This window comes from Megalops cyprinoides, chromosome 16 (genome assembly GCF_013368585.1).
Source record: "Megalops cyprinoides isolate fMegCyp1 chromosome 16, fMegCyp1.pri, whole genome shotgun sequence".
In the NCBI taxonomy this organism is placed as follows: Eukaryota; Metazoa; Chordata; class Actinopteri; order Elopiformes; family Megalopidae; genus Megalops; species Megalops cyprinoides.
Genome location: NC_050598.1, coordinates 23721075 through 23737522, shown reverse-complemented (window position 1 = coordinate 23737522; position 16448 = coordinate 23721075). Strand labels below are relative to the sequence as shown.

The window sequence follows — 16448 nt, the reverse complement described above, 5'->3', positions numbered from 1 at the left end:
GAGGCTGGAAGATTTCAGGCTCAGTCCCCCGTAACTTGGCTTCACCAGCAGTTCAGTCAAAAAGATGACAGCAGATGGACCCTTCAGCCAACTCCCCAGTATCAAACTTGATGTATGTCCGGATAGCATCATTTCATCACATAACTACCGAAAGTAGAAATTGCATTAAATGGCAGTTATGACCTCTTTCGTGTCACGGCATAGGCTGCTGAAGCTCCAGCAGTCATTGTTTCCAAAGTAACTACCAAGTTCCACTGTGTCCTGGGTGGGAGGAGGGCTCAGAGGAGGAGGCTGTGATTAGGAAGGGATGAGAGGTCAGTGGGAAAACAAAAACAAATGACCAGATGCAGGAGAAAGTAGGCTGGCCTCAGATTAACAGCTTGCTGTGCTATCTGGCAATTGGGAAGCCACAGAACTGGCAGTAGCAACCTTTTACAGTTCAGAATGAACCAGGTTCTGAGGCAAGCCAAACCATTGTCTGGGACTTTGGGCAGGTATGCCAATATATAAACCCAATGTGCATTCCATGAAGTCAAAGGAGACACCACTCAGTGTGCTGTTTACTTTTACAGTGTGGGAGATATAAAGCAGGGCTGGAACCTCACCCCGTTAAAGAAATAGACATGAGCTCCCTCCTGAAATATAGATAATACAGAATTAGCCCCCATTACAGAAATTACCTCCCTGTTTCTCTTCCCAATGAAAGGAGAGGAAGAGGAAGAGAGGGGGGCAGGCCAACTGTGTCTGAGCTGACCAGCTGTAGAAGGTGGTTGTACTGGCTGTCAGTGCATTGCAGTGCCTGTGCTGTTGATCTCTGAGCAGTAATAGAGACCGCAGGGACATCAGTTATCCGGCGAGCTGTCTGTGCTCACATCTCTGCTTTACATCCGTGGCTGTGACATCTGCCTGAATGCGCCGTAGCTGCCGAATGCTTAAACAGGTCGATGGGGCAGACCTAATGGATGGCGGAGGCGGCGGTTTGTAACATCAGCAGAGCTTCTCCGCGGCTCTCTGGCAGCGGCGCTGCTCTAACAGGTCACACGGACACGCTCGGGAGAAACAGAGAGGGGCCACTCGAGCGAGGCCACTCGAGGAACCAGATGCCTGGCGGGCCTCTTCCCAAGACTTCCCTCAGAGTCGGCTAATCTACCAGGACAAGGGCAGAGAAGAGGGTCAGAAAAAAAACGCACCCTGTGGTAACAAACACCAACAAAAGACAGGGTCAGTTATGTAGGAAGTATTCAACCATTTTGCAGTTTTGAGTTTAGGTGAATTCTTGTTCAGACACATCAGCCTGTCTTTAAGTAAGCTAGTGCACAAGTGAATGTTATATCACCATCACATCATGCCAAAGGGTCGCCGGCGTGTTGCTATACAGGGCTTTGAGTCAGCTCTCGCTTCCATTCTATTACCCCATAATGACAACCTCTCGTTCCCTTCTAACCTAATTGCCCAGAGAGGTGTTCTGTACAGTTCAACATAATTAGTCGCAGGTAATGCGCTTGTAAGAGCAGGACGGAATAGCTGGCTGCTAGCGCCTGTGAAGGAGGTGTGTCACAGACAGCTCATGCCGGCGGAGGAGGCGCTCCCTGCCCCCACTGGGCTCATCTCCAGCCCCCAGGTGCCTCCCCAGCAGCGTGGGCCCGCTTTCCCACCACAAGGAAACAATTACGGGGTCAGCGGGTCAGACCGTCGCGCAGGGAGCGGCAGGCTTCCCGCGCAACGCCCGCGCTCGGGTTCAGCCAGCTGCAGGACACGCGGGGAAGCCGTCGGCCGTTTCCCCGAGCAGGGGAGACTGCGCTTTGTGCTATTATACCTGACACACAAGTGCGCGTGAGACGATTTTGATCATCACCATTATCATTATCATTAAGAGCCCCCCCCCCCCCCGTTATCATTACAGATGATGGTAATTGCATGGATGAGGGCTCGACTTCATCGTTCCAAGGGAGCACTCTCCCCTCAGCCAGCTGCGTTTTCCCATTCTTTTCACCTTCAGTTTTTCTGGGGCTTAGAGAGCCCGTCCAAGCCGCGTGAAGGTCAGGCAGTAACGAGGGAGTCGTCATGACAGGGACGCCCCTCAACAAACCGACATCTGAAAGCTATCAGACGGTATCCGAATTATACTCATTCAGCTGCCATCAGGTATTCATAATGAACATCTTTGTACATCAACAAACATGAAGGCTCTTTTAAGGCCCAGGAAAAGAAATGTTCAAATTGCTTCCCTAATAATAGATTGCTACTGATGAATGGCTGCAGATGCTAATTTCCAGACCACATAATCAAAATCTGCTCGGCTAACCTGCAAAAGCTCCGCTCTAAGTTTGGATTGTACATTAAGCACTTATCTCCATCCTGGGGTCTTTGTTATGCTTCGCTCAGATTCAATTTGTGTGTATTTTTTTTTTATTGAGTGCTCTTATCCGATCAATGCGGTTTTGCCAGTCCCAAAGAAAAAGAAACAATTTCAGCCCCCTGAATGAAAGGAAAAGGATTGCTTTTTTGAAAGAGCCAACACGCATGAAGATGGTAGATTGAGGGAAGAACAGTGTGGCCGGGTTTGTATCCAGGCAATAAATTGGCTGTGGGACGCGAGATGGAGACCTCTGTTTAGCCACAGTCAATAGGAGAATTTGGTCCCTGGCTGGATTTCACAGGTCATGTGTGTGTTTGCTTTTTTTTCTTATTTTCTGCAACAGATTTCATTGGTAATGAAAATGATGATACCTGGCTTATTCTGTATGAGACAATTACAGTGTCTTTCCAATTTTGCATAGCTAAAGAAGGAATCACAAAATTAAGTGTTCTTAAAATAATTTCTTTCGCATTGTATTTCATTTGTAATACAGTGATGAAAAATGATATATTGTTTGGAATGATAAGAGGAACTGGAAGCTGCAGGCAACTCTGAAGAAGGCCAGACACAACAGGGACCAAGGTTCAATAGCATTTGACCTATGCCCTGTGGGTACTTGATCACACAGAACTGTCTGCAGGTTTGTGCAGGGTACTAGAATATCATGTCTGAAGGTGAAACTAGTGAAAAGGCTGGATATTGATCAGCGTGTGGTGTCCATATTTAATGTCAGAAGTTTTAATAAACAGCTTTACACTTGTGAAGCGATTACTTATCAGATTATGGGCTGAGAAAAATCTGCTTAAGTGTTGCAACACTTATATAATCATTTAAATAATTCACAAGCTCAGGGCAACCATGTTTCCTCAATCAAACAAGATTCTGAGGTGTGTACACAGTTTCATGATGATGGAACCATTTGGCTGATGGTAGCCATTTTTTATTTAAATAGCTTTTAATGAGGATCTTTCAAAGAAGTTATTTTTCAAAGCTGCACGACAGTACATTAAACATAAAAATATCCAATATTCAAGAAAGGCAACAATCCAGCCTGGTGGACCTCGGTGTAAGTAACAAAATTTAAGGTGTTGTCAGAATGCCCAATTTTGTAACTCTGCTTCATAACTTCAAGAAATTCCCAAAATTGCTACATAATCCAATATGGCAGCCATATACTTGGCAATATAACGGGTACAAAATTGCCTTTGAGCAAATGTCCCATAGCCTCTAGTAATCCTACAAAGTTTCATCAATTTAACAAGCTGTGTTTTTTATGGGCATATTCAGGCTGTCATAACAACAACAACAGTAACAACAGTAACAATAAAAGCTGAAGAAAAACAATGCAGTTTCTTCTCACCATCAGTATTGGGACCCTAATAACAACAGCAGCAGCAACAAGAAGGATTTTTATTTTCTATCCAAACATTTCACACAATAAAAGGTCAGCTCCTCCTTTCATCCTTGATTTTAAGTTTGGATATATTTTCGCTGTGTTTGGGGAGGGGGAGTTGCTTTAGGCTTGGGTCAAAGACAGTGGTCCTGCAGAAGACAGGGGGCGACATGCATGTTTAACAGCGGGTATGGAGGCTGTGTAAATGGTCAATTAGATCAGAGTGCCATCGCTTTACAGGCACATTAAACATAAAAGCCAATCTGGTAATATGGCCATGCACGGTCACTGACTGGTGATCAGCTGACGCCAGCCAGTCCAATAGCCCCCATAAACCTCGGTTCCTAATGCAGGCTCATTTGTGACAAAGACACTCGGCCATTAAGTACCTGTTATAGAAGTGTTGCCATTACGGGCAGAGATATCTGTTCAAGGAGACAACACAGATTGCAAGCAATGATGCTGCAATCAAACCCACTGAACCATTTAGAAGTAGTGCAAACATGGGGATCGGTAAAGCTCATGGTCTACACAGGCTGCAGGTTAAAAGCAACAAGCTTATGGAGAAGGTGTAGGAACATCTAGTATGAACAACATACAAAGCAAGTGTGTGGTAAAGGTGATTCTACAAAATCTAAAAAGAATGATTTGATAATGTGTCTACAGGCATACCGTGTGATACTGGAATCACAGAGGGGAAAATTCCATTTTTTTTTTGGCTGAAGCATCACTAACTTTCTGACAGATACAAGGCTGCTGTCACGCAACTCTTAATACTTCCATGTACAACCTCGCTTACTGACAAAGCTTGGGACAAAAACGCAGCAAAAATGTGAGGCTTTAATGTTAAAAAGCTTACTTTTCATTTCCATCAAGGCATATGGTGGCTGAGACCTACAAGCTGAACAAGCGTGTCCAAAATATTAAAGACTCCCGAGTCTAAAAGTGAACTGAGGATTGTGGTCCATCAGCTTACTTACACAGACAGAATTCATCTCCTTGGAAAAGGCTGGCAGCTCTCTCTGCTCAGCTCTACAGATCTCTAACATGAGTCAGAGAGATGGAGGGTACACTACATCTTTGCAGGCAGGCTGCACATTCTGGGAACAGATTGCCCTGTGGACTGCAAGACTCCACACTGTCTGCTGTGTTCTGCATTGCCTCAGTTTCAGATGCACTTGTAGAAGACCTGCCATTGACACTTCCCTGATTTCACTCGAGGTGCTTGCTTTATGTTTCTCTTGGCCGTGTTCTGTCGACTCGTCATTGTCCGGAAGTGAACATGTGGTAGTGTTCAGCTTTTGCAATGCCCCGTGGTTTTGCCGTCTTTGGGGAGATATTTCATAGACTGCCCCTTGCTGAGAGAATTCAGTCCAGTAAATAATCTGAACGCCAGACTGTGGAGTACTTTTGATGTCTGGTGCTCCCCTGGGCTGCCCCACATCCAAAACTCACAGAAAATGCTCACAGGGGAGCCAGTCGATCCTAAACACTGCAATGATTTTTCAATTAAAGGAATTAAATACCCTTTTTCATCTTGTGGTCTCCCTTGACCCCAAGGAAACCCTTTCCCCCCTCCCCTTGAACAATGAAATAAAACAGATTTGGTCAATTCTGCTTACATGCATATGGGCTTTTGGTTATCTTGGCAAGGGTTTCATTTTAGTGTAGATGTAGCACAGTGGTGAAACAACTCAGCTTGATGATATTGATGTCTAATGTATTAATTTATTTCCCTTCTAAGTTATTTGGGTTATAAATCAGTCTATAATTGTGGTCCAGCTGCATTTTTTGTTACATGTACATATGGCAGTGATTTTATAAGCATGGTTTGTATTAACCAGAACTAACATGACTTTGTAATAAGTAAGGTCTTGTAAAGACCTTTACCCAAATGCTTTTTTGTTTAGCAGTGACCTCTTAAAAGCAACTGCTTTTTATGTTTCATATTTTCTTTAGGACCGTTTCCATGTTGCTGCCTTAAAGATGAGAAAACCACAAGTTTGATTTGTATTTAAGTAAAATGTATGTCCTATATGTGTTCTGCATGTCTTTAGGCAAGACTAATTCCATACCATTACTGAGAGTTGTCCATAAAAACTTAACAAGCCATCAGCATTGATTTTGTTTACGCAGGCCGACAATAGAGTCTGACTGTGAGTGCTGACAGGCTCTCTGCATAAATTTCTTTTTCCACTTCTCTGCTCGACGAGGGAGAGAAACAGTGTCCGTTTACAGCCTGAATTTACGTCGAGGCCGCAAGCACTGATGTTGGTATCCAACCAAAAACACAATTAATGATAATCAGTTGCTCCTGTTCGTATTAATTTGTGGTTAAAACTGTATTATACTAACGTGCTAGCGTGACAGCTCGTCAGATAAATCTTGTAAAGAAATGAGGTCCTGCTCTTATTGTGCCCAACAGTGTTACTGATAAAGGCTTACCAACGCCTGTCCTATTATAGTGCTGGCAAAGAGCTGCCTTTTGAATAAATGGATGAATGGGAGGTTGCCGAAACTATTAAAGGTCCTGAGGGTTGCACTTTGCTGTCACTTTGGGGTATAGAAAAATATGTTTTTTTTCTTCTGTTTTTATATCTAGATGGACAGTACAAGGACAATGCAAGTGCTGTGCTTTTTAAAGTGGTGAATAACATCATTTGTGAAAGATGGATAAGGCTAATTGCACGGTCAGTTTGTTTATACCACGCGGGCTATGTAAACTTGACTGCCTTGTGCATACAAACTTTTCCTGGCGATAATGGGAACGTGGTAAACATGCGGAGCAGGTCCTCCGTAGCGTCTTTGCTGTTATGGGGTAATCCGTGAGAACTGAGCAGGCCCCCGGGTGGCGTACTCTCCCTGCCTCCTGTCTGAAAGGCCGCTCCCTGCGCTGCTGTGGTCCACACCCAGAGCAGTGAGGAAACTGGCGACGTGATGGAATTAGTGCGGCGAGCACGTTGGCTTATTGGAAAAGCAGCCAGCGCAATCCAAGGCATCTGCACAGGGCTCAGCAGGAGTGGTGAGGCATCAGATTGAAATGTAGCTGTTGTGCGTTATTAGATACATTTCCCAATGAATCTGAGATGCTGGAAGGCTGTGGGCAGCTAGTAGGTGGAGGGCTGATCGCTGAAGGGTGTTGACTTTAGCCAGGTGGGGGATTGAGCTGTAATGTGGCTGTGCACTCTTCCCGTTCCGCCCCCATGAATTCCCAAATCCCCCGAGACCCATACATCCTGCATTTTTTTTTCTGTTTGTTTCTGCTGGTCTCCTTGTTCCTTTGTTTAAAGACCTTGCTCTCTATGTGTGAGCTGCCGTGGAGTTCCTGGATGTCAGCCACAGCTCTGAGTAGAACCACATTTGCTGTGTTCAGAGGCGTGGCTGAAAAGGCCCCCCACGTCTGACCCAGGTGTCATGGCCGTGTGATGTCATCGCTGAGGGACCCATCATGCAGCACTTCATAATGATTGCGCTCAGAATAGCTGCCTCCTAAAATGCAAAGGAAAACACAGAGGGTTGTTTCTCCTGAAACTCAATAAAATTTAATATTTTCCCAGCATTGTGAAAATGAGAACTCTCAGGAAGATCATATCCTTAGATTATTGTCTAACAGTCTACTTTTAATGAAGGATTTCCTGTTTGTATCTGCTTCATCTAGTGTAATAATTCAAGTATTACTGCAGTATTACAACATAAGTGTGTGCGTGCATATTATGTTCCAGAACTAAATGTTAAGACAACCATGTTAAATTTTTGGATCCTAATCTTACATATTTATGGAGTGTAGTCATGCAAGTATTCTTTTCTAATGAAACGTATTGATTTTGCTGGCATTTCTTGTACTTTTAGCTGCTTTCAGTTTTGCAAACTGTTACTGGAAACAGGCCCCGTTTTTGGATTCCTGGAAAGTATTATTATGAAAGGAAATGCCTAAAGACCTCATGTGCATGGGTAGGTCTCAATGAACACTGTATTGATGTAGTTACATGGAAAGACTGGAATAAATGGCAAAACAGTACGGGCAAGGGCATATTTTAAGCTGCATTAATGTGGGGGGAAATAAAGGCACTGTGCCTACTCCTTTTTTGGTTAACAATGTTGTATTAATCCTGTCATGCGCACCAGTGTAGTACAGCATGTAAACAGGTATCATTCCCCCCAGTCATGAGTTGACATTGCAAGCGAGCAGGCGCCCACAGCACATCTTTCTCATGGCGCAGGGAGATGTTACCTCTTTGATTGCAGCTGTAAGTATGCAGATATTTTCAGCGGAGTGGGTTGTTTGTTCTAGATTTCCTCCGAGATTGCTACCTTTGGGCTAAAATAAATAGAGGAGCTGTGATGATTAGCGGTGAGGCGCGCCGACTCTCCCAGAAGGGATAGGGGGAAGAGTCTCCTCTTCTGTGTGCCACCTGAGTATTCCCACTCTCCCCCCCCCTTTTCCCCCATTGAAGGACATGATTTGCACTCCCCAGGGCTGACTCCATTGCGGGGGCCTGTCTGTTTCATTACATGTTCAATGGGAAGGTAGAGCTGTGAGAAAAATGTGTAGGGGTGGGGGGGGGGGGGGGGGGGGGTTGATTGCTTACTAAGGTTTTTGGAGGGGGGGGCGCTGATTTGCATGACGACGCACATTGTCAGCCCAGGAGAAATATCCCTGAGTCAGAATGTCCCTGGAGTCCCCCCGTCGGACACGTTCGGTATTAATGTGGGCTTTGCGCTCAGCCGAGCGATGCACTCCGTAGCCCTTTCTCAGGATTACCGCCGTAACACAATTACTTCCATAGCTGTGGGATAGGGAGAGCTGTGGGATAGAGAGAAGCTGCCGTTCCGCGTTTGCAGGCTCGAAGCCTTTTCATGCCACTGTGAGAAAGCGCGTCGTACACAAAGTACTTTAACAGAGTAAAGGAATTAATGGAATGGTAGCCATTGCCTCTGTGTGTGTTTTCCAGTTCATGACCACTACCAGTCAGACCTCTTCCCCTCCAATGTAAAGTGTGTCATACAAACATAGATCGGATCGATCGCGTGTGCGTGTGTTCGTGCGTGTGTTCGTGTGTGTGTGTGTGTGTGTGTGTGTGTGTGTGTGTGTGTGTGTGTGTGTGTGTGTGTGTGGGGCATGGTGTCTGCACAAGTGCACACGCATTGCATGCATTTTTGACTTAACAAAGTCAATCACATAATCAAGTGCTATGTGAATTTCCTGGGTTCTCTAAGTGAAATTTTCTTTAACTCTAAGCAAGGGTATGCTTTTAAATGTAAATTAGTTTTAAATCAAATGTTGATTTTGGGTACCTAATGCCTTGGATTGCTGTTTGACTTTGTATGTCTAATGAAGAATATTAAGTTTTGGACTGTAGATCTGTGCTGTGAAAACAAATATACCATTCTGATAATTAATATATGAATGAGTCTGAAGGGAAACAATTTCAATAAGAGATGAGCAGCCACCATTCAATTACCCATTCCTTTAAAGTAGATGGACCTTGGTTGATTTTCCACATAGTTTGATAATTTCCTTTTACTCAAGGTCTTTTAGAGGGAATATGAATGGCTTGTACTCAGTTACTTGCTGCTAATGGCACAATTAGTCTTCAATCAGGGGAGTAGATCATCTTGATTGGTCTGAATATATTCTCAATTATTCATTTTTTCGTTATGCGGCAACAAGAAAAATGAACTGAGGAATTTGCAAAGCAGAGAAAATTGCATAGCTTTGGTATTGATTGCGTATTCTTTCTTTCCCCCTACAGTGAAAAAGGATGTGGATGAAACGGATGACAGGAGAGTGAACCAGTTCAAGAAGAAAGCGAAAGAGCTGCGGATCCTGGATGCCAAAACCGCTCAGAATTTGTGTAAGTCACGTGTATCCTCTTGTGCGTCAGCGCTTGCATTTAGCCACGTCATCAATCCAAGCGTCCGTGCTGCCTTCAGAATGACCTGTATTCCCCTGCGGAGCAGCACGGCACATCGTGAGAAAACCGATTATAGCTCTGTACATTCCTGTGTTAAAAAGAAAAAACCTAACAAAAAGACATGCCGATTAACACAGGCCTCCTGTTGTGGCTGAAAGTCTTGAGAAAGTGGAAGAAGGTGCACATCAGAAATAACTAGAGATTGCAGAGTATATCCCGTGGCACTACCTCTTCAGGTCATGATCTCCTGCATTGCCAGGCAAAGTGCACATATTTCTCTCGCGCACCTGCTTTTAAACCGCAGCTAATAATCACAGACAGGGTGGAACAATTAACGTGATTAAACAACTCCATGAAGCCTGTGTTACACATCTACACTCAGAAAGGAATAATTGCATCACATTTCAACTGCCATTTAGTTTCTTGACAGATTTGAGGATTGATTTACAACCACAGACTATGCACATTAGGTTTCTCCACTTATTTAATGTGCATTTACATTTATCCTGAACTTGATGGTCAGTTTGCAGATGCCCACAGATATGCTTTGTGAAGATTACCGGCACGTCTTCACGTGTCCGCTTGGAGGGGTATATGTCGTTGTCTTTCTGAAATTCAAAGTGCCCTTAAAAATGGCTGAAAGTACCTTTCCTTCCATTCACCGTCTTTCCCCCCGGTGTTTTTGCTTTGTTGCGGATGCATTAGGGATGGCTGCATTAACGTTACACACTGTACCTCACTTAAAGTCTGTCCTTTCATCTTCAGAACACTCTTCCCCCTCCTCCTGAGATGTTAACTACCGCTTTTGTCTGAGGTACTCCTGGCCCATCAGCAAATCCTAATTCCTCATGAGCATGGAGCTGGGCTGTTTGACAGACATTCCTCCTTTGGATCTGCATTGAGAACAACAAATGCTCTGTGGGGAACAACTTCCCGTGATGTCTCAGCTATGGGCAAACGGAGGTTACAAGATAAATACATGGCAGAGTAAAAGTTTTTGGGAAGACATTTCTTTTCAGCACACGTTAAACATGCAATGCTTAACGTGTGCAGAGAACACCATTGCCTAGCATCTCTGTATGGCTGTAGTACTATGAAGCTGTTGTAGGAACAGAAACACACACAGGAGAGGAACAGCTTGCCCGATTTCTGGAGACCGGGTTTAGCACTTGCTGCTGAGTGGACATTGGTTATCGATTGAAGGCTTATGTTCTCTTGCCATACATTCTGTCGTGCTGAAATGGCCTAACCCCACATTCCCATTGTCCCCCAAATACCCAATACCTCTCCTCAAAAAGTGTGTGGATGAATTCATTATGCCACCATAGTCTGTCTGGGTGATGGATGAGGAGAGCATGAGAATGCACTTTTATGTGTGTGTGTGTGTGTGTGTGTGTGTGTGTGTGTGTGTGTGTGTGTGTGTGCGCGCGCGCGCGCGCTTGCGTGCCCACGTTCGTGTGTGTGGTTTTTTTTTCTCCCTTTTTTAACCAGACTGTTCATCCATAACCTCAGGTTATTGGTCATATTATTTAATACTAAAGTAGCAAGTTACCGCAATTCTGCTATTCACTGGAAGCTTGCAGCCAAAGCTGAACACATCAGTACGCCTTGAATACCAAAAAGGAATATGATAAAGCACTGTGTGTCACTGCTTAGAAGACTCCGCAAACTGTTTGCTTACCTGGGCTCTCAGCCTCTTAATAAAATGAAGGAAAGAACATGGACAGGAAACCTCTGAGAAATCAACAAACATTCATTTTTCGCCTGGTTCTAAGGGGGCTTTATTTCAAAAGCGCTGTCAAGGAAATCAGCGGCTGGCATCTTGCCCGGAACTTGATACAGTCACTTCCTAAAGTGAAACTGACAATTAAGCTACTTCATTTGGGGCAAGCAGGAAAAGATCATGTGGAGAGAGGGAGGGGAAGCCGAAAGGGGAGGGGGAGCAGAAGGGAAAATACAGAAGGGGGGAGTGATGGGGGGGAAGGTGCCAGTGAGAAGTGGTGTATCTGCCATGTTTGATTACAGCCACAGCCAGATGGGCTCAGATTTTTTTTTTTTTTTTTTTGCAAGGAAACGACAACAAAGGCGACAACAGAAGATCACACCTCCACTGTTACATAGCGATGGCTCTGAAATGTGTAGCTTCACACAGCTCCCTTATTTATACATTTACCACTAGTGTTGATTTTAAAATAACTTAGTGTTTAGCAAGAGACTGCCCTTGAACCCGTGGTGCTTTTGCTGTAGCCTAGGCAAGAAGCGAGAGAGAGAAAAGGAGAGCGAGGGAGGGTGAGGGAGAACGAGCGAGCGAGAGAGAGAGCAAGAGAGAGGGAGAGGGGGAGAAAAAAGGCTTTGGGAATTGACTGACTCCTGACGGCCTTAATTTGCTCTGTCTCTGTCCTAATGGAATTGGGTTATTGGGTTGGAGACGGGGAGAGAGGGACGCGAGGTTATGGGTGGGACCCGAGCTGCAGGCAGCCATGTTGAGCCGACATCAGCGATCGGCTCAGCGAGAACATCCTCCCGAGAGAGAGGTGGCGTTCAGGCCGTAGTTAAATACAGCCTCCGGAATCTGCCTGCGTTCCTCATCCCCAGATTGCTCAATGGCTCCGTGTGAGCCGAGCCCTAGACGGTGACTGGACAGGGAGGCATTAAGCAGGAGTCGCGTGGGATTGGAGCTGATGCTGATCTAGCCCCACTAAGCCCTCTGAGTGGCCTATGAGTAACTGCCTCTCCCCCCCAGCTGCTTAATGGCCTACTAACAGGAGGTCCCACAGACTCGTTTATGACTGTTTAAGGAATGTTTGCTGTAAAAACAGATTTTGCTGTCTCTCTCTTTTTTTTTTTTTTTCTTGCACTACCCTGGGACGGGGTGGGGGGCTGAAACAATAGATGTGAGGAACCTGAGCTGTGGGTCGTTTGGACTCAGAGCCAGCTAAATCAGAGTGAATTGAGTAGAGGCTGGGGAATCGGGGGTCTGGACGCTGTGGAGCTGAAGGCAGCCTCTGCCTCGCAGAGCCAGGGCTAAACTAGGTCTATGCTGTCATCCATTAATATGCACAGATGCGCGTTCTCTTACTCTGAAGTTCCAGTTCTGTTTCATTGTTTGTTCTTTGTTCTTGCGAAGATCTTGTCTCAAGAAAAGCTCAAAAGCCCTGTTTTGGCAAGAGCAATGCACCTTATTGAAAATAGACTGCGGGTGGTAAGTCCCTGGATTCAAACGGAGAGGAAAAATTGCATATAAAATATAAATCCTCATAAATTATTATACCTGCTGCTGTATTCATAAGCTTCATTTTTATCCCAGATTTTATTTCTTGTATAAAAATTCTTTTGATACTTCTGTTTGATAAATGACTAAATAAATGAATTAATGCATCAACTGTGTGCAGACCTGCAGAATATTTAAATAAATGAACTAATGCATCTGTCGTCACAAGACTTGCCGAATAGAAAGTCAGACATCACACTTGCTTTGGATGTGTAAATTATGCTAATTGATCAACAGATGAGCTGAAAGTTTGCCCTCCCAATAAGATTTGTCAGAAAGTTGAATCTTTCTCGGCAGTAATTAAACATGCAGTGATTGAAAATTATTCATTGCCTTATTTAATTGTACAAACATTACACAAAGACACAGCAAACGGTTTTCACTGTCGTGCAATTTGCAGATCTGATTTGGAATATCGCCACATTTTTACTGTTCTAATTGAATCTACTGTCATCTGATTCTGTCTTCAGATCATTTTTCACAGGCACAATAGGTGTTTCTCTCACTGATATCACACCTTGTCCTGGCTGTAGAAACTGTGGTGGGGACGTTCAGTTTCATTGCTTGCTGATTTAGCTCTTGAGAATTTCCGCATCACTGCAACGTGCAGTCCAGAGTTTGGGGTTTAATATTTAAAAAAAAAAAACGGGAAGGACGAAAAAAGATTCAGAGGAGATAACAACTAGGATAATAGCTCGCTTTCTTTGTGACCGGCCTCAGTTAACAGACGCAGTAATTAATTGCTGTAACAGATACAGTGACCCTGTAGGGGTGCAGTAACTGGCTAAGCAGGTGCTGTAGCCGCAGAGGGTGTGGCCGGAGGCTCCGACCACCCCCCGCTGGAGCTGGAACAGATGCAAGGCAAGTGCCGTTGCTGCGCTGTTTAGCGGGGCTCCCGGTTGTTGACTTCCTCGCGAGAGCGCTAACGCGCCTGCCTCTCCACCTGACTCTGCCCCCGCCTAGACCGCGACACCTGCTTGCAGTCGCTTAACTGGAGCACGACATGCCCCCGGGTTGAGCGCGCGGTTGACACACCGGGGCCCGCTCTCTCTTCAGCGGGGTGGAGCTGAGGCGCGGACCCTTTTAACATCGCTCCTTCCCTTCTGTTCAGCTGCGTAATTATGCACCTGGAACTTGATGCATGATGCAATGATCATTGTGTGAACAACAACTGTTTTGACTGCTTTTACCGTTTTTGTTTCTTTTTTTCCCCTCATCTATTGAAACTTGGCCACGCAGCGCTTCTAATATTGTTGACTCCTTATATGGCTTTTTGCTTGTGCTTAATTTGTAAGTCATTTTGGATAAAAGCATCTGCGAAATGAATAAGTGTAATTCTTGATAGAGATATGGGTAGTCTAGGAGATACACTGTATCTTTCACTGGAATGAAGTATAGCATTTATAATCTGTGGTCATTCTCATTGGATATCACAGAGCACTGAAGGCACTCTTTGAACAGGGTGGTCTGGGAGAAAAAAATTTAAAAAGCAAAGGAAATGACCGCTCTTCCCTCTCTCTTTCTGAACAGCGATATTCCTGGGATCGTTCCGCCTACCTTACGAGGAGATCAGAGACATCGTGCTGGAGGTGGACGAGGAGCGGCTGAGTGAAGCTCTGATCCAGGTAAGACTGAGAACACACCCCCCCCCCCAGTGGGGATGGAAGTGTGACAGCGAGCACTCGGTGTTGAGTCTGAGTCACGCAAGAGCACCCTGCCCGGCGACCTTTCCAGCCCGACCCTGCCTGCGTGTGTGGCGGGACGCCCTCGCCCCCGTTTCGCGGGCTGCAGGGACCCTCCGTTCGGCCGCGCACAATAGGCGGTCTGGGACGCGGCTTGGCAAGCACTTGCAGCCCCACCCACCTGTCCGATGCCCTTTGTCTCACGGCCAAGATTAATGATCTTCCCGGAGGCTCTCTGTATCGAAGCGGCTCCCTCTTTTTGTTCCCCCGAAAAGGGTAATCGCAAACAGCGCTGGCTGTCTGAGGTGAGGATGCTTTGCCCAGTGGAGGGACTGTAGATCCTCATTTGCATCAGCCCGGTCCCTTTGTGTCCTTCCACAAAGTGCCTTTATGGCTCCCTGTGCCGCGCACTCTCTGGGGAGAGGGATTCAGGACACCGTGAGACAGCAAGCGGAACGGCGCTGGCAGAGGGAGCGCGCTCCCCGGGAACAGACCACTAGGGGGCGCCCTGCCAGTGCTGCAAGCTTACCGAAACAAGAACGGCCATTAACACAGCACGCCAGTCTGCCTCTCGCGCGACTTCCATGGCCCCCGTGACCTGAACGTAAATGGGAAGGTTAAAAACGCTTCACGGCCCCTTTCCTCTCAGTGGCCGCGTTTTCCAGAGGAACAGAAAGGCAGTGGGCTGTATTTAGATGTCATTTCTCTCCACAAGTCACCCCCACAGGGCTGTTATTTTGAGCTCTGATAACCTTTAATTGGCTTGTAATCTGGCAAGGTGCAGGCAGCGGGGACCGGGTTGCCGTTGCACGGAAAGCGCCGAGAAGTTAAAGCGATGACCTTTTCCTGCATTCAGCCCCTCTTTTCACCGCAGCCATGCAGGACAGATTCATCTGCTAACACCCTACCCCATCCCGCCGGGCGACGCGTGGCGCGGCTCCGCAAAATTACGGCCTATAATTTCCTCATTTATACTGCAGCAGCCATAGTTATCTAAAGTGCAGCACTAGCGGACCATTATGGCCTTTATTGGTTCTTGTGCTGCGGAATGGGTGGCAGAGAAAGACTCTGCGTGGTGTCCCTTAACGGTAATGTCTCAGTCTCGCTGAGCGAGAGAGAGGGAGCGAGGGGGGGAAGAAGGGAAGAGCACCAGGAAGGGAAGTGCATCCCCGCTGTGTGACACGGCCCTTTGAGTGCTACTTCCCCCCTGACATCTCATTTCCACACACCCACCCCCCCAGTGCATCATATCAGACTGCCTGCCTTTCAGCCACTGAGCCGTCGCCATTCAGAGAGATGTTAGCGGTGCAATGGAAGATGTCTTTATTTAAAAAAAAAAAAAGAAAAAACAGACTTTAAGCTGCAGCTTAGATGTGGTTTTCTTTATCACGAATGGAGAAGAGCATTATAATAATAAGGGTTGAAAGGAACACACTTAAAGCATGCCTGTGAGAAGCATTCATGTCGGATGACAGGTGTTCAAGTCAGGGCAGGAATGCTAAAGCAATGTTTGTCCACTGAGGAGGGAGCTGAGTGAAGGACGGCCCTGCATAGATGAGTATTGTTTTTTCTTCGCAGTAGGCTGGGGGTCAGAGGTTTTCGGAGAAAAGGGCTTGCTGGATGTCCCTGCTGTCCTGTGTCCAAGGAGACTCTGCATGTCTGGCGTTAGGAATGGGGGATGAGTGCAAATGGCCTGTGGTCACGCGATTGACTGCAGACAAGTCGAAACCCAAAGAGAGCTGCAGTCAAGAAAGGAAACGATCGCCGCTCGATGCGATCCCAGATCCCACGGCTCCGCTCGGAGGAGGAGTGCTATTTATCGAAAATC

General features: G+C 46.0%; 1 protein-coding gene across 2 annotated transcripts in view; it reads left to right on the top strand.

Moving 5' to 3' along the window:
- Positions 1–16448, top strand: part of diaph2 (diaphanous-related formin 2) — a 397085-nt gene that overhangs the window by 203758 nt on the left and 176879 nt on the right. For both annotated transcript variants that reach the window (XM_036548047.1, XM_036548046.1), the window contains 2 exons: positions 9506–9607; positions 14469–14563. In XM_036548047.1, the coding sequence (XP_036403940.1) occupies positions 9506–9607; positions 14469–14563 (197 nt within the window). The remainder of the gene's footprint in view (positions 1–9505; positions 9608–14468; positions 14564–16448) is intronic.